The following is a 23,591-nucleotide window of genomic DNA, read 5'->3' on the forward strand; positions in this document are numbered from 1 at the left end:
TCAATTTTTTCCAACCTTCCCAACCTATCCCTCTTTCCTCCTCAAGTAGTACCTAACATTTCTGAAAGGTAGGATAATTTTTTTATACTCTGGCCTTGCTAAAACCATCTCAGCTCTTTCCTCAAGGTAACATCTTGAGAAAGAAAGAAAGAGAGAGAGAGAGAGAGAGAGAGAGAGAATGTTATTGAATAATTTAATACAAACCTCTATGTATTTCGAATTCTGCAGCATTTGGTGGTGGTGATGACATTTTCTTGCCAATGTGAACCAGGGTGTCCTCCTTGACACCAGTTGGAGATACTTTCAGTGGATCTTTGCCTTCAAAGAAACCAGACCATGGAGAATCAAGCCAGTCCTTATACTTTATGTGCGTCTCTTTTCTCGCATTTTCCAAAGCATCTTCACATATTTTTTCATACTTGTCACGAACATCCTGGAAATAAAGTTAACCTTGTTTCACGTAAATACCATGATAATCTTTTAATATCTTTTTTTTTGTCTTTTATTGGCTATTTACTCTTTGAAGCCAATGGTTGTCATCTGTTGAATCTTTATCCAGGAATTTCACAGTACAGTAGTAGTACTGGAAAGATTGAAAGAATCTACTCACCAAGCAGTGGCACGAGAAATTGCATACAAAAGTTAAGAAAATGTGCAACCTTCTGGAGCCAGTGGTCCATTCTTCTGACAGATAGGTAGAAGGGGAAGGAAGAAGGATGAAGGGAAGAGACTGGCAAGGTTTAGGGAATGAGAAGTGTTCAGAAAAGTTGGCCTGAATCCTGCATCAGGTTAGACTTAGTGGATGGGATGAGAAGGAAAGACTGATTGTTGGATGTCGCACAGAATGAGATTTGAAAACATAAGGGTAATAAGCAAGACGGAGGTTACTGACAAAACATTGTACACAGTGATAGTCCCGGTAATTCTGAACAAAAAATGTTATACGAACATAGGTCCGCAAATGCTTTGTTAGGGAGGTATGGGTATTGAAAGGAACTTCAATTCTGCAAAATTGATGTGCACAATGTGAACGTATATGCAATACAACTGGACTGTAATGTGATTTTCTTGAAAACAATGTTACAGAGAAGTACAGTTATGTTACACAATTTTACATAATGTTTATTTACTTTGCATTTAGTACATAATGCATTACAACATGCATGTTGCATGTATTCAGTTGAAAAATATGTACCATATCTTTTGCAAATGGCTTTAACACTTATCATACAGATGTTGTAAAGTTCACAGAACAGGTTTGAATATCCCACCATGAACGTCAATGTTGTGTTGCTTGTTCAATTGCCTGTGGTTGGTTCCTAATCAATTCAGCAGCATCCAAGATGCGATGAAGCAGTTCATCTTGTGTATTTACCGTCACTTTGTGCACTTCTGATTTCATCCAATGCCACAAAACAAATCTAAAGATATAAGGTCAGGTGATCTTGGAGGCCAGTTAATAGCACTGCCATGGCCAATCCAGCGATTAGGGTGGGTGCATTTGAGATGGTCCCTCACACGTAGGGTAACATGTGGAGGGGCACCGTCACATTGAAAGTTCATTCCGGTTCGCTTGGCTAAAGGAACGTCTTCCAATTGTTCCACAAATGAATTTTCCAAAAAAACGTGAGTATCTCTCTCCCAATTGCTGATTGATAACAAATGGACCTACCAAAAGGTTACCGATCATGCTGCACCAAACATTTATCGCAAAATGAACTTAGAAATTGATAGCCACTGAAGCTTTATTTTCCCGTGACCATCAATGATTATTGCGTGTGTTGTTTATTCCACGTCGTGAAAACTGGGCTTTGTCAGTGAATAGTATATATGGAAGCAAATGACTATTCTCAATTATCCAGTGACAAGAGTTGAAGTCATTGGATACTGTCACCAACATAGACATTTTGGACATGCTGTATGCGAAATGGATACAGGTTTTCCGCATGTAACGTTTCCCATATACGTGTGGACATGCCCGCTTGAACAAAAAATGTCTGTTGCATGCAAAGTGATAAACAGTTTGGTAAACACCCTGTGATCAGGTAATCATCAAGTCAGAAAGCACCTGTGGTATTCCTCTCTTGCAGTGGTAGCACTACCTTCGCAAAAGCCGTAAACATACAACATATCTGCATATTCCTCACTACTCTAGATGTGTGGCATTGTTAGCAGTGCTTGTACAAACACAGTGAAAATCATACACTACACAGCTAACCGATCCATCGCTGGTACACTACACAATGCGGCTAACACGGCACAATTGCAGAAACAATGGGTGATTGTACTATGTATGTCACATAACCATAATATGTGGTAGATTGCTTAGCGTAAACATGGCATGTACCCGTGCACTGTTTGCAAGAAAATCATGTTACGGTCCAATTGTATTGGGTATACGTTCACACTGTGCAATCAATTTTGCAAATTAAAGTTCCTTTCAATACCCATACCTATGTTCATACATCATTTTTTCTTCAGAATTGCTTATACTATCACTGTTTAAAATATTGACCTTTCCTCCCCAAACATCCTGTATAGCAGACATGTTAGACATGGGAGGTGGGGGGGAGTGTAAAAAAGACAAGACAGAAAATAAAAGATATAGAAAACTAAAAGGTAGTGAAGAAAGGAATAGTGACTAAAAGAAAATTTTGAGATCTAAGGCGTTAATGTAAATTAAGGCCAGGTGGCTGGCAACCAAGGGCGTGTTGTAATGCCAGTTCTCACATATGAGCTACTGAGAAACTGATGTCAGGCAGGAGAATCCAGATAGCACAAGAGGTAAAACAGACACCAAGATCATGACTCATGTTGCAGAGTATGTTCTGTAACAGGACAATGTGTGCTGTCAGTATACCCCCTTTTCTATGTCCATTCATCATAACTAATGACTTGGTGGTTGTTATACCAATGTGTAAGTCTGAACAGTGTTTCAATTTACTGGTACACAGCATCATGTCTCACAGATAGCTCTCCCTTTGATTGTATATGTTTTGCCAGTTACTGGGCTGGTGCAGGTGGTAGTAGGAGGGTGCATAGGGCAAGTCTTACAGCATGAGTAATCATAGGGACTGGAGCCACAGGGTAAGGAAATGGGTGCAGGAGCAGCATAGAGTCTGACCAGGATACTGTGGAGATGGGGAGGGGGTAGGCGTAGTGGTGGTGAAGCTATTGTAGGTGTGGTGGGAGGAAAAAAAAAGTCAGGACAGAATGGACCCCACTTCAGGGTGTGATTTCAGTAGTTTTTTGGATGGATCAGCAGTACCAGGATTGGATATGATGTCCCAAGGAATCTGCTTTTGAACAATGGGTAATTTTGTCCAGTGAAGACTGAATTGACAATGATGGTGCTTTGTTGTAAAGAGTCTGCATGGGATAGAACATTTGACATGGAAAGGATGGCAACTGTCAAAAGCTAAGTACTGTTGCTTGTTAGGAGGTTTAATATGGACAGAAGCGTGTAGCTGAACCTCAATGAGGATGAGGTCAATATCAAGGAAAGTGCCATGGGATTTGGAATAGGTCCACGCGAAACTGAATTGGGAGAATGTATTTAGAGATCATAAAACTTTTAACTAGTCAGCCTCACCATGAATCCTTATGGCAAAGATGTCATCAATATATTTAAACCAAACCAGGGGCTGAATGCTAATAGATCCCAGGAAACCAAAAAATTGGCATAGGAAGGAGCCATCCCGACTCCCATGGCCATGCTTTTGATCTTTGTATGTGTATGTATAGTCCCCCATTCGGATCTCCGGGCGGGGACTACTCAGGAGGACGTCGTTATCAGGAGAAAGAAAACTGGCGTTCTACGGATCGGAGCGTGGAATGTCAGATCCCTTAATCGGGCAGGTAGGTTAGAAAATTTAAAAAGGGAAATGGATAGGTTAAAGTTAGATATAGTGGGAATTAGTGAAGTTCGGTGGCAGGAGGAACAAGACTTTTGGTCAGGTGATTACAGGGTTATAAATACAAAATCAAATAGGGGTAATGCAGGAGTAGGTTTAATAATGAATAAAAAAATAGGAGTGCGGGTTAGCTACTACAAACAGCATAGTGAACGCATTATTGTGGCCAAGATAGACACAAAGCCCATGCCGACTACAATAGTACAAGTTTATATGCCAACTACCTCTGCAGATGATGAAGAAATAGATGAAATGTATGACGAGATAAAAGAAATTATTCAGGTAGTGAAAGGAGACGAAAATTTAATAGTCATGGGTGACTGGAATTCGTCAGTAGGAAAAGGGAGAGAAGGAAACATAGTAGGTGAATATGGATTGGGGGGAAGGAATGAAAGAGGAAGCCGCCTTGTAGAATTTTGCACAGAGCATAACTTAATCATAGCCAACACTTGGTTCAAGAATCATAAAAGAAGGTTGTATACCTGGAAGAATCCTGGAGATACTAGTAGGTATCAGATAGATTATATAATGGTAAGACAGAGATTTAGGAACCAGGTTTTAAATTGTAAGACATTTCCTGGGGCAGATGTGGATTCTGACCACAATCTATTGGTTATGAACTGCAGATTGAAACTGAAGAAACTGCAAAAAGGTGGGAATTTAAGGAGATGGGACCTGGATAAACTGAAAGAACCAGAGGTTGTAGAGAGTTTCAGGGAGAGCATAAGGGAACAATTGACAGGAATGGGGGAAAGAAATACAGTAGAAGAAGAATGGGTAGCTCTGAGGGATGAAGTAGTGAAGGCAGCAGAGGATCAAGTAGGTAAAAAGACGAGGGCTAATAGAAATCCTTGGGTAACAGAAGAAATATTGAATTTAATTGATGAAAGGAGAAAATACAAAAATGCAGGAAATGAAGCAGGCAAAAAGGAATACAGACGTCTCAAAAATGATATCGACAGGAAGTGCAAAATGGCTAAGCAGGGATGGCTAGAGGACAAATGTAAGGATGTAGAGGCTTGTCTCACTAGGGGTAAGATAGATACTGCCTACAGGAAAATTAAAGAGACCTTTGGAGAGAAGAGAACCACTTGTATGAATATCAAGAGCTCAGATGGCAACCCAATTCTAAGCAAAGAAGGGAAGGCAGAAAGGTGGAAGGAGTATATAGAGGGTTTATACAAGGGCGATGTACTTGAGGACAATATTATGGAAATGGAAGAGGATGTAGATGAAGACGAAATGGGAGATAAGATACTGCGTGAAGAGTTTGACAGAGCACTGAAAGACCTGAGTCGAAACAAGGCCCCGGGAGTAGACAACATTCCATTTGAACTACTGATGGCCTCGGGAGAGCCAGTCATGACAAAACTCTACCATCTAGTGAGCACGATGTATGAGACAGGCGAAATACCCTCAGACTTCAAGAAGAATATAATAATTCCAATCCCAAAGAAAGCAGGTGTTGACAGATGTGAAAATTACCGAACTATCAGTTTAATAAGTCACAGCTGCAAAATACTAACGCGAATTCTTTACAGACGAATGGAAAAACTGGTAGAAGCTGACCTCGGGGAAGATCAGTTTGGATTCCGTAGAAATGTTGGAACACGTGAGGCAATACTGACCTTACGACTTATCTTAGAAGAAAGATTAAGAAAAGGCAAACCTACATTTCTAGCATTTGTAGACTTAGAGAAAGCTTTTGACAATGTTAACTGGAATACTCTCTTTCAAATTCTGAAGGTGGCAGGGGTAAAATACAGGGAGCGAAAGGCTATTTACAGTTTGTACAGAAACCAGATGGCAGTTATAAGAGTCGAGGGGCATGAAAGGGAAGCAGTGGTTGGGAAAGGAGTAAGACAGGGTTGTAGCCTCTCCCCGATGTTATTCAATCTGTATATTGAGCAAGCAGTAAAGGAAACAAAAGAAAAATTCGGAGTAGGTATTAAAATTCATGGAGAAGAAGTAAAAACTTTGAGGTTCGCCGATGACATTGTAATTCTGTCAGAGACAGCAAAGGACTTGGAAGAGCAGTTGAACGGAATGGACAGTGTCTTGAAAGGAGGATATAAGATGAACATCAACAAAAGCAAAACGAGGATAATGGAATGTAGTCAAATTAAGTCGGGTGATGCTGAGGGAATTAGATTAGGAAATGAGACACTTAAAGTAGTAAAGGAGTTTTGCTATTTAGGGAGTAAAATAACCGATGATGGTCGAAGTAGAGAGGACATAAAATGTAGACTGGCAATGGCAAGGAAAGCGTTTCTCAAGAAGAGGAATTTGTTAACATCGAGTATAGATTTAAGTGTCAGGAAGTCGTTTCTGAAAGTATTTGTGTGGAGTGTAGCCATGTATGGAAGTGAAACATGGACGATAACTAGTTTGGACAAGAAGAGAATAGAAGCTTTCGAAATGTGGTGCTACAGAAGAATGCTGAAGATAAGGTGGGTAGATCACGTAACTAATGAGGAGGTATTGAATAGGATTGGGGAGAAGAGAAGTTTGTGGCATAACTTGACTAGAAGAAGGGATCGGTTGGTAGGACATGTTTTGAGGCATCAAGGGATCACAAATTTAGCATTGGAGGGCAGTGTGGAGGGTAAAAATCGTAGAGGGAGACCAAGAGATGAATACACTAAGCAGATTCAGAAGGATGTAGGTTGCAGTAGATACTGGGAGATGAAGAAGCTTGCACAGGATAGAGTAGCATGGAGAGCTGCATCAAACCAGTCTCAGGACTGAAGACCACAACAACAACAAACATGTGTATGCCCATCAAAGGTAAAGAAGTTATTGGTAAGTATAAAGTTGATCAAGGTGAGCACAAGGACGTTATAGGTTTGGAATCAGGTGGGTGCTAGTTCAGGTAATGTCCAGTAGCAGATACATCATGTACATGGGGAATATTGATACAGAGGAAGGTTGCATCAATGCTGACAACCAAAGGAGTGGGAGTGGGATACACACAGATTCCAGGCAATCTGGGAAATGATAGATTTCTTTAACATATGAGGGGGGTCTTTGTACAATAGATTGCAGATATACACTCCTGGAAATTGAAATAAGAACACCGTGAATTCATTGTCCCAGGAAGGGGAAACTTTATTGACACATTCCTGGGGTCAGATACATCACATGATCACACTGACAGAACCACAGGCACATAGACACAGGCAACAGAGCATGCACAATGTCGGCACTAGTACAGTGTATATCCACCTTTCGCAGCAATGCAGGCTGCTATTCTCCCATGGAGACGATCGTAGAGATGCTGGATGTAGTCCTGTGGAATGGCTTGCCATGCCATTTCCACCTGGCGCCTCAGTTGGACCAGCGTTCGTGCTGGACGTGCAGACCGCGTGAGACGACGCTTCATCCAGTCCCAAACATGCTCAATGGGGGACAGATCCGGAGATCTTGCTGGCCAGGGTAGTTGACTTACACCTTCTAGAGCACGTTGGGTGGCACGGGATACATGCGGACGTGCATTGTCCTGTTGGAACAGCAAGTTCCCTTGCCGGTCTAGGAATGGTAGAACGATGGGTTCGATGACGGTTTGGATGTACCGTGCACTAATCAGTGTCCCCTCGACGATCACCAGTGGTGTACGGCCAGTGTAGGAGATCGCTCCCCACACCCTGATGCCGGGTGTTGGCCCTGTGTGCCTCGGTCGTATGCAGTCCTGATTGTGGCGCTCACCTGCACGGCGCCAAACACGCATACGACCATCATTGGCACCAAGGCAGAAGCGACTCTCATCGCTGAAGACGACACGTCTCCATTCGTCCCTCCATTCACGCCTGTCGCGACACCACTGGAGGCGGGCTGCACGATGTTGGGGCGTGAGCGGAAGACGGCCTAACGATGTGCGGGACCGTAGCCCAGCTTCATGGAGACGGTTGCGAATGGTCCTCGCCGATACCCCAGGAGCAACAGTGTCCCTAATTTGCTGGGAAGTGGCGGTGCGGTCCCCTACGGCACTGCGTAGGATCCTACGGTCTTGGCGTGCATCCGTGCGTCGCTGCGGTCCGGTCCCCGTGCACCTTCCGCCGACCACTGGCGACAACATCGATGTACTGTGGAGACCTCACGCCCCACGTGTTGAGCAATTCGGCGGTACGTCCACCCGGCCTCCCGCATGGCCACTATACGCCCTCGCTCAAAGTCCGTCAACTGCACATACGGTTCACGTCCACGCTGTCGCGGCATGCTACCAGTGTTAAAGACTGCGATGGAGCTCCGTATGCCACGGCAAACTGGCTGACACTGACGGCGGCGGTGCACAAATGCTGCGCAGCTAGCGCCATTCGACGACCAACACCGCGGTTCCTGGTGTGTCCGCTGTGCCGTGCGTGTGATCATTGCTTGTACAGCCCTCTCGCAGTGTCCGGAGCAAGTATGGTGGGTCTGACACACCGGTGTCAAAGTGTTCTTTTTTCCATTTCCAGGAGTGTATGTTTAGTGGGTACACTGAAGCCAGCAACTATGGGACTGCCAGGGTGACTGGGTTTGTAGATCTTAGGAAGAAGCTAAGTGCTAGGTTAGGGTGGGGTAAGAAGTTCTATGGATTGACGTATTAGACCTTGTGTGGGCCAAGCTTGGGAACCAGCCCTGGGTCTAATTACAAGAAGTTCAGCAAACACCAATCTGGCGACTAGGGTGGACAGGGCAGCAACATCAACGCTACCACAGAAGGGAATGCAATCATCTCCGTGACTGCTGACGAGTGCCCTATGGAGGGAACTGCTTGCGGTGGGTGGGGATATAAATCAGCTGCATGCCCTCAGGAGCTCAGTTTGTCAGCACACCTAATGATAGCGACATTTCTTACCATGGACTGTTCGAACAACAAACATTCCAGGAGAAACTGAAGAATCACAGAATAATTATGCCTCTTAGAAAAGTGCACAGGAAGAATAACTTTTCCCATTTATTATCCGACAAAGGAATTAGACAATGGAACGAAAAGGATGGTGGATAGACCTTACTATAACACTGTACAATGGCTTGCAGTGTGCGACTGCAGAAATGTGTGTACACAAGCTATTCTCAATTTCTCTTGATGTATTTCAGTGGTTGATGCACAAAAGTTTATTGTATGGACATTGTACTCTGACAACTCCTGTGGATAGTTAAATTGAGCACACAGTCACAAATTATGTTGAATATACATTTCAAGAGAGATACAAATGACCAAAATTCTTGATAATTATCAGAAAATGTGCATGAAAAATATACTTTCAAACTCTCCTCCTTCCAGCTGCATGCCTATTACATACTGTACAAAAAAATTATGGACCTTCATCTCAACAACAAATGAAACACACACATTGTATCACATGGGCTGGCAGTGCTGCTCACTAACCTAGTCTCAAAATTAAGAAAACTATTTTCTTGCCAACCAGTCCTTTGTCATGGCAGTTTAGTTAAATGGAAACATTGCGTGTTTCTAGCACTAAAATCTTTATTTGGATAATTTGCTACTGACTGGTTTTCTGTAATACATCAATCTCAAACAGGAATCTTGTAAAGCATTTGTACACCGTGTGCATTAATCTCTTACACATGCCAGATTGCAGAAAGTGTATGTTGTACCACTCAAGTATCTGCAACCACTTGTACATACAGGTGACATAATACACCAAATTGTATACTTGCAAAAATGCAAGATAACATAATGCAATACAGATTTTTTTGACACGAGCAGACAATTTGTTTTAAGAAAATTATATTTGTAAATGCAGGTATATTCTAAGCTGAATTGATATGTCGGCTGACAATGGCATCTGACAATTTAATGAGTACCTATAACATAAGCAATCCGAGAAACTACTTAATTTACAATAAAGCAATCTCAATAACAATTAATAATTTACAGGTATTTACTTAACTTTCAAATCGTAAGAAGGGTGAAAGAAGTGACTGTAATTAACAACATTTCATATGCTTTATTTGGTGAAATAACGAAAGAAAATTGAAACTGGATGACTGGAAACTTGCTGTACATACCTGAAGCTAACAAGCTTATCACACCAATGGCAATGGGAAATCACAATGGGTATAATCTTTAGCTACATATTAATTTTTGGTCTAGCAGGTTTAAATGCAAAGAAGACAAAAGAAATGACAATTTGCCTAGGGGGAACAGGAAGTAAGAAACCTCCGGGAACATGTGAACAAGGTGACTAGAAAAGAATTTAAAGCAGACAATGGAAAACACAAATTTAGTCAAATTGGAAAATGAGCTATGATAGAATAAAAAGGGGTTACAAACAGAAAGAACAGCAGACAATAGAGAAGAACATCTTGAAAGACAATTCCCTTTTTTTTTTTTTTTTTGGTCAATCCTGTTATACAATTGCTAGCAGCAATGCTTCAGAATTGCTAAATATATATGGGAATGGATATGCATTACAATCCCCACACTCTGCCCACCTCCTTCTACCTCCATCTTTGCTCATCTCCTCCCCCTCCTCTGACCTTAAGATTTTGTTTGTTGTTATGGAGACGCAACCTGGGAACTTAAATCACTTAAAATGAATGGGTAAATCAGTTGTGACAACTGGTCTACGGTGTAACAGAGAGATCTTTCTAGTTGCTGGATTTGTGAGGACAGCAGTTTCAACGATAGTATTTTGTATAGTTTTAATCTGCGAAAGGGTCAGCTTACAAAGTTTCAGATGATTCACACTACTTAACAATATTACATTTATAAGCCAATAAGATATAAATAAATTGTCATTCAAAAGATATATGGCATATGTCCATCTGAATGTTTATTAGTATATTGTGTAAAAATTTCAAGTAAATTGGCTAAGAGCTCTGAGATTTTTGGTAACATTTCCCCTTTAGACAATATATGTAGCCTATGTTCATCTGAACATTTATTAGAGTAGGGTGCAAAAATTTGATGCAAACTGGTCAACTACTTTTCAAGGTTTTTTGTAATAAAGTTAAACAATGACTTGTCCTTATGTAGTACCAGAAATTGTCATTTGTACCATAATGACCAGATTTCAGCTGTTTTCCATTATCAAGTGCATATGTCTGTACTCATAAATTTGCACAATCACTGTTCATGGGTGTATACAAATGCTACATCCGTCATATTAATATGAAACTGGTTATAGTAAACAAAAACACTATAGCACTAATGTTTTAAAGTGGTGATGAACAGGAACATTGTTCTCACTTGTTTACTACAACCAAAATTATGTATTTAAATACACACACACACACACACAGGAGATTTATGGCCTCCCACAGTGGAAAACAGAATTATTGTTCATTGCATCACACTTAAAAATCTAAACAAATATGGCTCATCGTATGACGGGTAAAGTATAAAGTGGCACCAGCTCTCAGGGATTTGTAGGAAGTAATACTTTCTTGCAGTAATCCACAGGAATTAAATTTACACAGTTTGACTGTTAAAATTACAGTTATAACCCAAACACTGGGACCAGTGAGAATTCACAATATCTACTGAAACATTCTGAGGGGGAACTGGGGCCACTAAGAGTTATATAGACTGTACCGAAACTCGTGTTTTGAGTTATATACACTCTCTCAATATAACATGAATGTTACCAAATTATTGTTTTCTTTTGACAAAATATAGTGTTTTCATCCAAGACAGTTACCTTTCAGCTTGACAGAATATCACACTTGATTTAAAAGATATAAATGTGGTGAAGAGCAATCTACATATTAAAGACACTGATTTGTATCATCTCTGTTAGAGGTTAGACAGGGTGCTTTATTAGATTACTTTTTTTAACACTCTAAACAATACAATTTAAGGTGTAATCCATTTGACCATGGCATAACAGCCAGGAACATTTTACAAATTGTGACAATTCCAGCCATGGAAGTTAACATTTCGCAATATGCTTTGTCTACACAGAATCATTTCCAGTATAAGTGATCCATTCAAAGTGCAAACTAAGTATTGTCATCACTGCAGAAAATCTTTCTCTTGTAGCATCTTCTATGCCTGTCAATATTGTTCCACAAACAACACAGAGCACGGTCACCTAGAATACAGGAGGCCACAATTACGAAATACACGCAGGTGGGCTGTGAGCGATGGTATCACAGGCAATTCTTGCTGCACCAGTTTCATAAAAGCTTATTTATAAGGACTCTCACATTCAAATGTGGAACTTATTTGTACTCATAAAAAGGAAATTAAATTAAAGCAGTAAAACACTTACTATTATTACATCACAGATTGCCAGCATTGAGAAGTGGTTCAACGTACATCAGCATGTACCAACAGCTTCCAAATGGAGCTGTAGCTCTCTAATCGTGAAACTGTAATTATCATATTTGCCAATGTCTGTAAGTTCCTTAAAAACTTCCATTTTGATGGTGTTTATGACACGAGATTTATTTATTTTTGTTATAAATGTTTGAAAAACTGCTAAATTCAAAGATGAACAATATTAAATTTGAGTTTCCCAAGGGGCGGGAAAAAAAAAAAAAAAATTCAATACTCAAAACATTGCCACAACAGTTTCTGTGGCTAAATAACTACTTATAGTGGCTTCTAGTGGCATTTCTTGGAACTTCCTTAGGCTTTGCCCCTGAATCTGTACCACAGACACATTTTTGGACTATGAAAATTGGGAAGAAAGGTCAGCTTGCATTTGGGTAAATAACGGTAACTTATAGAAGAAAGTCTGGCCGACTGAAAATTAAAACAATAAACAACATCATAAACATGAGCAACAAAAAAGGAATGAGTGAAGAATCAATGTATTCATAAACACATGAAGACAGTGACAGAAACTGTGGCAAGGAAAGGAGAAGAATATTTGTAGAAGGAGAAAGAGGAGTGGGGGGAGGGGAGGAGGTGGAAAAATGAGTAATGGCTGTTGAACCGAGAGTGCAAACGGGAAAATAATAATGAGCACTGCCTAAATTCATGTGCGAGACCATTCTGTTTCTGCTGTGAACACAGACCTTTGTGCACAGAGACAGCGCAAGCACTTTTTATTTCCCTTAGTAGACATAAACGTCACTGATTGCTGAATGATATGTGACAGACTGTAGTGGGCACATATAATAATCTGCTGCATAATATATCAATAAATACAACAGGAAGATTTGTGAACCAGGTCTCAATCACTTTATACAAGCACTTCATACAGGTGTAGATGGGTGTACACTTTGGGGTACTCAACCTACCATCAACTGTTGTATTTAATATGCCCTGGCTTTGTCCCTTTTTGTCAGTCTTCATTTTCTCTCATCCTTACTTACCACTTACTGTCAGTGTGACACAAACTATCAAGATATCAAATCTACATTGGCACTGACTATTTAGATCAGTGTCTACAGCAATTTTCGGCAAACTCTGCAAGTTTAAGTCAAACATTTTACTTTCACTCCATCTCATTCAGCATTAAGTTATAGTAAAATATCATTAACTATACTCTGTTCGTCATAATAATAAACCTGATGCAAACAAACACAAACGCGATGACTGGTCAGCAGCTGCAGCTCTCTTACACTGGTGTTGTTCCGCCCTTGGAAGTAGGTCCAACTTAAGTATTAGAGATCTTATTACTACGTCAATGTGTACGAAACTTAAATACATTCTGATGTGTTAACAGCCATCAACATCTTTCTTAATCGTAGTTTAGCAATATAATTTTTATTTCAATAATTATGTACAGTCAAACTTTCTGTAAACGTTACTTATGCTATAACTGTCTTGCTGTTCATAAGTACCGTGAAAATGGATGACACTGCTTTCTGCTCCGTAGTGAAACACACACGTGGAACACCACTAATGACTAGAAACAAGTTGTTCTTAATGTTTCCATAAAACTATAGAGAAAAATCAGCCTTGAAGTTTTTTGAGAAACAGTATGTACTAAATGTAAGGGAACAAAATTTAATCATAAGCATGGCGTAATCAGTAGCAACATAGATTAATATACGGGCATGGTGGCAGACAGCAATTCAAAACTTGTTGGAGAGTACAAATCTATTTTATTTTCTGTTCGGGTTGAATACCTAAAATATTTAAATATGAAATTCATCAAATATGTGGTAAGTAAGAAAAAAAATGAAATGATTGTATGGCATTGTTGGCCGGGAGACCCCATGTGGGGTGTTCGGCTGCTGAAATTGCAAGCCCTTTTTCTGTAGCTGACGCCACTTTGGCGACTTGCAAGTCAATGATGATGAAAGACACACAACACCCAGTCATCTCGAGGCAGAGAAAATCCCTGACCCCACCAGGAATACAACCCGGGACTCCATGCGCAGGAAGTGAGAATGCTACCACAAGACCACGAGCCGCGGATGGTAAGTAAGAAAAATGCATGTCTTTTAGTTTCTAATAACATGTCACACGCAAAATTCTGGTTTTCACTGAAAATACACATTCTTAATTATCGATCTTTTACAAAAGATTGTTGAAGTTAAGAAATCATTACAGAATTAAAATGTTTGGAGAAAAATGAGAAATCAAATAGTCTTTGTTTGAATATGCCCAACGTTTTGTAGAACGGATATGGTCTCTCACGAACCAGAGTGATAAGCATCGTAGAAACATAGAAAACAATAATTTTCAGGGCATCGAGCACACACTACCCTTGCTGCATTTTTACTTGTGCCACATCAACACTGCAATCTGAATCCAATAAAACTGACCTAGAGCAAACTTAAGGAATTTGTTGCGAGAAATAACAGGACATTTAAGTTGCCAAACATAGTAGAACTAATGCACAAAGCTTTGTAATATATCACTGCCGAACAATGGCGAAATGCAGAACAGCCTGTCATAAAAGAGGAGGACATGTGGACTTATTGGTGGCTTGGGATTCTGTTGCTGGTCGCCTCATTGTCAACATAGCTGTACTGAAATGAAATGTATTCCTCGAAGTCCGATATGGAAGAAGTTCTGAGATTACCAGATGACTGACTGTAACACCTTCAGTGGTTCAATATTTAGCAATGTGGTAAAATCCCATCAGTGCACTTTTGCGCCACACATAGGTCACGCAGAAAAATGACCACTGTTGAAGCTGGCATTCTTATAACTCTCGTTTTTAATTACAGTACTGTTTTAGCTATAATCAAGAGCGCGTTGTTTTCCATCCAATCACTTGCGAAGCGTATCGCCTGAGTTTTACCACACATTATTTCCTTCTGTTTCAAAATTAAATGACATTCAAAGCTATATTGTTCTCTGCTCGTCACTTTTTACGTCTTTACTGCAAATGTTCGCATCACTGCAGGTTAGTTGGATCACTTGTCTGGCCAGTGCTGTCGAAGTCAAATGCGCCGGTAAAGCTGTTGCCTCATATTATTGCTGAATCTATGTTTGCATAACGCACAGCATAAAACTTATCTTCATTATCATACCTCACTGTACTCGAGACAGCTTGGCCTCCGCTCCATGTAGAACAAAATCCAATGAGGTTCCAGCAAACGTGGAAGAATACACAGTGCAATGTTTACATAAGGTTTATTCTTATGATCAACCGAGTATAAGAGAGGCAGTCTGCCTGGTCCCCTCCTCCATCTGTGTGCAGCTATTATTAACTTTCTAACACCTCTGCTCCCAACCACTTTATCCATTCTTCTGTGATTTTGATGACTTTGGATAAATATTTCATTCGTCCATTTTTCTTGAAACTCTGTGTTGAGATATTGTGTTAACTTTTGTTTGTTGCTGTTATAGTTACACTTGTCTGGTAGTATCGTATATATCTACTATACATTATAGACAACACTTACCTTAACCTCTTCTGCTGTAACAACGCCTTCATTTATTAGTTTATCTGCATATTTGTCCAATGCTGGTGGTGTTTTACGGATCTTGCGATACATTAATGGTTGGGTGAACATGGGTTCATCAATTTCATTGTGGCCATTGCGTCGGTAGCAGACCTATGATAGCAAAGAGAAAACACATACATCTAATAAACACTACGCCAAAAGCAGAAAATTAATAAAAACTCAATAACATAAAAGGAGCCTACCTACATACAATGAAATGACCATAAGTGATTAGACTCCTGTGCTGCAACTTATAATGTTAAGTCTTTTGGTAAAGGTATCAATCACAGCACAAAAGGATTGCAAGTGACACAGAAACCAATGAATGTGTGCTGAACAGAACTGTAGTGCCATATTAAATGTTTCAATTAATTAATGTTGTGAAACATACAAGAGAACAAATGTGAACATTTTCATGCTCTATCTAATAAAGCATTACAACTGATAGTAACTCAAGAGTTGGTACAGTGATCCAGCTTGCACATTTGGCTATTATGTCAATGAATAGGGTCGGAGTGATTGGAGTGGGGGAGGTGGACAGTTATACACACACTGACCTTATGAAAAAAATAAATAAGTAATAACTATTGTTTTATCTAGACCTGAATCGTAACCACACACAAATCAATTTAATGTTTTGTACAGTTTCTGGAAAACACAACAGCAGATTTATTCTACTTACAATATCAATTACAACATCTTTGTGGAATGTTGCTCTCCATTCTGCAGCAATTTTACACACATGCATTACAGCTTCAGGGTCATCTGAGTTGACATGGAAGATGGGTGCATTTACCACCCTGGCAACATCTACAACATAATTTAATAGTTAGACACAGAATGTATTATACACACCACTAACAGATACACACAAAAAAGTAACAGAATACATACCAGTGCAGTATGGGGAGGACCGTGAATGCCTTGGGTCGGTGGTGAAACCAATCTGATTGTTGACTACAATATGAATGGTTCCATGTGTAGTGTAATCAGGCAGATCTGACAAGTGAAAGGTCTCATACACTATGCCTTGACCACAGAATGCAGCATCACCATGTAGCAGCATGGACATAACCTGGTAGAGGAATGTAAAGCATATTTACTCACTTACTTTTTTAAGTAAAAGATAGAATTTTCTGTAGCAAAAGACGAATTTGATGTTCGAGTATCTTTATATTCAAACAGAACAGACATGAAACAATGTTCAAAATATTTCACCAAACAATCAAAAATTAGTACATAAAGTAAAAAGAGTATTATGGGAAGGCCAGACTGCTTCACACCACATAGGGGATGCACCAAGTTGCAGAAATGTACAATGAAAATACTGCTAAACATTTAAGCTTTTGGACAAAAAAGCCAATCTTTAGAAATAGAACAAACAAAACACACACGCACACACACACACACACACACACACACACACACACACACACACACACACACACAGGCGGCCACTGTCTCCAACTGCACCTGCCATATATCAACACTCTGCCCAAAAATGAGCACTTTCTCATGACTCAGTACCACTCAGGAATGGAGCAACCAAATCACATTCCCCAGCAGTATTTCAACCTCTTCTTATCGTGCTCTGAAAGAAGGAATAGCTTACTCATTATCCTTCCCACCCCTCCCACAGTGGTGTTCCACTGCTCATTGAATCTACGTAATATCCTTGTCCACCCCTACTCCATTCATGCTCCCAACCCCTTGCTTCACACTTCATATCCCTGCAATACACCTAGGTGCAAGACCTGTCCCATACATCCTTCTGCTACCACATACTGCAGTCCTGTCACAGAAATCTCCTGTCCCATTAAAGTCGGGGCTATCTTTGGTAGCAGCCATGTCATCTACAGACACAGCTGCAACCACTGCACTGCATTCTACATGGGCATGATAACTAGCAAGAGGTCGCCACCAAATGTGCCAAGAGACAGCTGGGCCAACTACTTGCTGAACATACTGGCCAACACCATGTGCTTCACCTCAATGACTGCTTCACAGCCTGCACCATCTGGATCCTTTCTAACAACACAGCTTTCCTGAATTGCGCAGCTAGGAGCTCCTTCATTCCCGTAACCTGCCTGACCTTGGCCTTCAGTAGTCCTTCCCTGCTCCCCTTCCAGCACTATACATGGCTTCTATTTCACCAAAACTTTCAGTCTTTTCTCCTTCTCTACATCCTCCACCCCCCCCCCCCCCCCCACAGCCCCACCAAATACAGCCTACCGACTCTGCACCTAGCAGCCCTATCCTTTACCCCCCTCCTCCCATGTCCCTGCATGCTCTCTCAGGCAGCATATCATCTTCCATCCCTACCCTGCTATTCCCCCCCCCCCCCCCAAATGCTTCTTTCACACTCCACTAAACCCTAGATTGCTGTTCACATCAGATGCAGTTGCAGTCTGCACTCTGGCCACAGCAGCAGGAGACAGAAGCCATATGTATGTGTGTGTGTGTGTGTGTGTGTGTGTGTGTGTGTGCGCGCGTGTGCGTGCACGTGTGTTCTGTTTCTGAAGAACTATTTTGTCTGAAAGCTTAAATGTTTAGCTGTCTTTTCACTGTGTGTCTGCAATTCAATGTCTCCTCCGTGCAGTGAGTAACAATCTATGCTTTTCCTAATACTATCATTATTCCATCTTGTACATTCTACTGTATTTAAAAATAAGTAGGATGATGTGGCCTCACCTTCTTTCCTTCTCCATCACCACGGTAGAATTGTTCAGCACGTGTCTTCCCCTGAACAACAGGGTCTACAGCCTCAAGATGCGAAGGGTTGGCTACCACAGCCAGTCGAATGTTTTTGTTAGTCACACGGTTTAAACGTTCAATGTAAGTACCCAAATGGTATTTGACATCACCTGACCCCTGAAATTAGAAATAGTCAAACTGGATTACCAACACATCATACGGCACACCACTCTCCAAGATAATGAGTAGAATATGAAAATAAACAGATAGAAGGAATTTAAGGTGCTTAATTACGATTGTAACACTATGAATTAGGATAGGATGCTACTCACCTCATAGAAAGGCACTGAACAGCAGGCAGACATATTCACAAGTAGAATAAGGTATCAAAGTCCCTCTGATTTAACACACACACACACACACACACACACACACACACACACACACACACAGCTTCGCTCACCTCCGGGCACTGTAGCAGAAGAAGGACTTGGTCCAATAGCCTAGGCTACTTTTAAATGTGCCTATCTGCCACTCAGTACCTCTATATTTAGGTAGCAGTATACTCTAATTCATACTGTTATCATATCATCCCACATTTTCCATAACTTAATTAAGGTTCTAGAGGGCAAATCATGTAACTGGATACAAGCTTGACAAACAGAATGACAGTTTGCAGCAAATGAAGTCAGATAAAAAGAAAAATGGCAAGAAATGAGGAAGTATATAAAGCAGAATACTACTGTGAAAATAGTAAATGAGAAAGTACATAAGTGAAAGCTACCATAAAATTTTTTTTAACTGGCAGTATAAATAAATCGTGCATCAATAAATACAAAATACTGCAAATTGTGGTAAAACTGAAACATTACATACCGATATCTACAAGACAAGAAAAAACAAAGGAAAACAAAAAATACATTTTTCAACTTTCTATTCAAAATACACCATATCTGTGAACAAATAAGAATGCATTATTTAAAGATTAGGGAACAGACTAATATACCATTAAATATCATGAAAGAGCTCACCATTTGATTTCATTACTTCTATTGTTTCTCTATCTTTCCTACTTCTCATAAATTTGGACTTCGGATTACACTTGCACAACTAACATTGTGCTGTTTAACTTCTTACTGTTGGAGTTCACAGCCATGTAGAATTCTTTAAAAGGAAACCATTTACTGTTGACTGAAGACCATTTATTTCAGAATTGCAATTTTAGCCTTAAGGCCACTATCAAAAGGTGCTGCAAAATATTTTGCTTCAGCATATCTCAGACTTTAAAATCCCTGACATGTATACATCTCATCTCAGAACGGAGCCTTTTCATTGTAAAAATACAGAAGCACTGAACAAGCCTTATGCTCCATACACCGTGAAATGACGTAAATTAAATGAACTATTCTTCACTTAAAACTTCCGGGCTGATAGGCCGTGGTCGAAGTATAAAACTGTCTCCTGGCGTTTCGTCTCCGACTGCAGGAGACATCCTCGGAGGTAAAGCGGCGATCTGTGAAGAGGACTCGAGGAAGCGCTGATTACATAGGCAGTACAGAGGGCGCCACTGTCTATCACGTGGCGACGGCTATGAGATTGTCTCTGGTATTGCCAACATTCTCTATTGAAAGTAATCGATCGTCACACTTGCGGAAGTTTTAAGTGAAGACAGTACCGGCCGTAAAAGCTTACATTGTATGATAAATGAACTATTGCCTATGTTAACATCCTTAACATAAATCCGAGTAAACTTATGTTAACACAGCAGTTTATATGTGAAATAACATCATACTCTTTATGTACTGACTTGTTACTCGAAAGTATGCACTGAACACCATGTTCAAAATACATAAAGTATATTAAGCTGTGTAAAACAAGGTTTCAAAGCCATAACCGGTCCATGTAAATAACCAAATCAATAATTATAACAGAGTAAGAAACTTAATCCTTGTCTTATCACAATTTTCAGGAGTCATACCTTTCAAAATATTAGCAACATAATTTTTATGAGAGACTGGCTTAAGTGATTCACTGCTGAGTAGGATAATTCGAAGTGATACACATAATCAGATGTAAAACACAACAAGCATCAATACAAAACAAAAGTATAAAAATAAAGGGAGGATTCAATTCAAGTTGGTAATCCATATAAAGACCCACAACTAGCTACTGCACCACCATTGACAGATAAAAAGAAGGCTAAACCAACATTATGGTAAATTTATTCTAATTCGTGACTATTTTGTTGTTCTAAAAATTTTAAGGAATAGTTATTTACATCATCTGCAGCTTCCAGGGCAGCAAATTGGGTAAAAATCTGTTCCAGAGGCTTCCGACAAACGTTGGCCAAAACATTCAAACGACCTCTGTGTGGCATACCCATCACAATAGATTCCACTCCAAACTCTGTTGAGCTATCAATAATCTGCTTCATGGCTGGTATCAGGATTTCACAACCCTCCAAACCAAATCTTTTTTCACTTGACCATTTTCTTGCCAGAAATGCTTCAAACCTGAGGAAAAATACGAAATGTCAATTAATTTTACCTGTAACTGTTCTCTTAGAGAAATATAGTTTACAAATTACATTTAAAGATATAGTTGGTACAGGCTAAATTATCGTTTTCTTGCCAAACTTTTAAACAGCAACAATTTTTACACAAATTATAGTTGCCTGTACAAAATGATACAAAGGATAAAACCATTTTTCTTTCATCTAGAATGATTTATTCTGAAGTTGACCCATTATCTCACAGACAAGTTTCTGCCCTGTTGTTATTTTCAAATGGTATGTGAGTCGTGTGTGCATCATTTTGTTAAGAAATGTAACCACCTTATGCATGTGTAGAAAAATATACCACCAAAAACTGTAAACTTTAAAGAGTACCATAGGGAAGCGAAATTCTAAGTACTGCCAGCAGAGACATGAAAAGGTCCAAAAAACTATTCTAGCTTTTGGAACTATTAATTTATTCCTCTGGGAGGAAAGAGGAAGAAAGAGAGAGAGGTTGTAGAATGTTAGAGAGGAAAGAAATGTCACTCTGGCTCCATGATGAGAGGAACTCACTTGGGAGATTTTCAATATATTTATTTATTTTTTGTTTGCCACAGAGTGGTTTCACACAAAACTGAAATCATATTTCAAACAAAATTATGGGTTGTCCACCCTTATGAAAACTGTGTTCACTGACCAAAACTAGGGCTTTAAGATATACACCTGTCAATGTCCTGTACAATGATGAGTCCTCCTACCTGTAGAAGAGCTACCGTATTTACTCGAATCTAAGCCGCACTCGAATCTAAGCCGCACCTGAAAAATGAGACTCGAAATAAAGGAAAAAAAAATTTCCCGAATCTAAGCCGCACCTGAAATTTGAGACTCGAAATTCAAGGGGAGAGAAAAGTTTTAGGCCGCACCTCCAAATCGAAACAAAGTTGGTCCATTGTAATATGAGAGACAATTTAGGTCGAATGAATGACGATACAGCTACAGTAGTTTGGTTCGAGTCGTAAGCTTAGCAGTTAGGCTTTACCACGTAGACATTGCTATGCGTCAGGCGCTCCGTCCGTATTTATACGGATACCCTTCCTTTTTCACGTGCTTCATCTGGTTTGAATCGACTGCTTATTTTGCTTTGATCTGATAAGTGCCGTTTTCTTTGTTATAGGTGTTTGCGTCACTCTTAAGCTGAAAATGCATTACTGCACCGTGTCATGCAATGTTTGTCACATTCTGATAGTGCGTGTTTAGGGCCTGTCGCGGCTCGCGGCATGGCTTGCTTTTGTGCGCGCTACCGCCGCGTACAATTAAAAAAAGAGAGAGGAATCGTCTCATTAGCAATACAATGGCAAGAGACTGCTGTTTGTTGTTACTTACACTGCTGCTTTCTTTGATAATGATCAACAAGAATCAAATAATAGACTGCGTATGATTTAACGTGTTCTGAACGAGAGTTAGGCGAAAATTTTTCTCCGTTTGAAAATCTTTGCGGCCGCTTTTTATTACATCAAATTCTGCACAGAAATTAGAGTCATCTTAGATTTAAAAATCTAGTCACTTGCCGTGCTTAATTTCTGACTGTATCACTATTAGGCGTAAGAATAATACGAATATAAACATGACACGATACGTATATCCTTCCGCGTTTGCTGTTGTCTCACTCTAGTTTCGTAGTTTATTAGGCAGACAGGATTTAAATGAGATAGCAGCAAACACGAAAGAATACATGGCAAAATGTTTATATTCGTATTATTCTTATGGTGAAGAGAATACTGCATGTGATTCACATTTCATCAGGTTCCTATTAGCAACCATCTATTCTCACAGGTAGGAAAAAATTCAGAACGTAGAGTTGGCCATATTGACAAACATCCCAAACAGTCTTGCCAGTCAGATTTTCGTAGTACACTGAAATTGCGCTACATTCGAAGATGAACAATACGGAATTTGTATTTACTTCGTCGGATAATGTATGAAAATGCAGTGGTCGAAACTCGCGGCGGAGAAAAAAAAGCTCGTCTTCCACTTTCTTTTTTTTAAATTTATTTACTGACGCAGAGATTTTGGCGCTAGTATTTATCTTTGTGTCTACAAAGCATGCCTGCGTGGCGCTACATATATTCGACGGCAGAAGTTAGTTGTGGCGGCACGTACGAACATTTTTCATAACTTCCGCATGCTTTGCACTCGATTCTAAGCCGCAGGCGGTTTTTTGGATTACGAAAACCGGAAAAAAAGTGCGGCTTAGATTCGAGTAAATACGGCTAAAACCAATGCCAAGTTAACAGAGTACAGCAGACCAGCAGACTGACTGCAACTACTTGTCTCTCAGTTCCAGCCATTCCAACTCCCAACGATGCATGAGCCTTCTTGTGCATGGATAGCTTACAGCATATAGAGGGCTTTTAGGATTTGCCACTGCGGGAACGGGCCTTGGCTATCGCAACCAAGATCATTTGCCTGATTTTCGACATGCCCTAGCTTCCATTAGAATATCACCTCCGTCTCAGATGTATGTGAAAGAAGGTGTTCTCGACAAACAAAGCAATTTTGTCTGCTGAATTGATGCACTGTATGGCTTTTGGTGTTCTAAACAGTGGAAAACTCCACGTTGGAATATGAACAATATTATGAAAAGAATAAAATCAAAGACTTGCAAATCCAGGACGAAATAATGA

At 40.0% G+C, this 23,591-nt stretch overlaps 1 protein-coding gene across 16 annotated transcripts in view; it reads right to left on the reverse strand.

The window, feature by feature from the left end:
- Positions 1-23,591, reverse strand: part of LOC126100846 (2-oxoglutarate dehydrogenase complex component E1-like) — a 199,304-nt gene that overhangs the window by 135,275 nt on the left and 40,438 nt on the right. For 11 of the 16 annotated variants that reach the window (XM_049911514.1, XM_049911504.1, XM_049911507.1 and 8 more), the window contains 6 exons: positions 20,692-20,926; positions 18,411-18,590; positions 16,614-16,794; positions 16,402-16,529; positions 15,678-15,830; positions 205-433 (listed from right to left, as the gene is read on the reverse strand). In XM_049911514.1, coding sequence (XP_049767471.1) covers positions 205-433; positions 15,678-15,830; positions 16,402-16,529; positions 16,614-16,794; positions 18,411-18,590; positions 20,692-20,926 — 1,106 coding nt within the window. The remainder of the gene's footprint in view (positions 1-204; positions 434-15,677; positions 15,831-16,401; positions 16,530-16,613; positions 16,795-18,410; positions 18,591-20,691; positions 20,927-23,591) is intronic. The other 5 variants (XM_049911515.1, XM_049911501.1, XM_049911503.1 and 2 more) reach the window with 4 other exon arrangements.

The sequence above is a fragment of the Schistocerca cancellata genome, chromosome 9 (genome assembly GCF_023864275.1).
Source record: "Schistocerca cancellata isolate TAMUIC-IGC-003103 chromosome 9, iqSchCanc2.1, whole genome shotgun sequence".
Classification (NCBI taxonomy): Eukaryota; Metazoa; Arthropoda; class Insecta; order Orthoptera; family Acrididae; genus Schistocerca; species Schistocerca cancellata.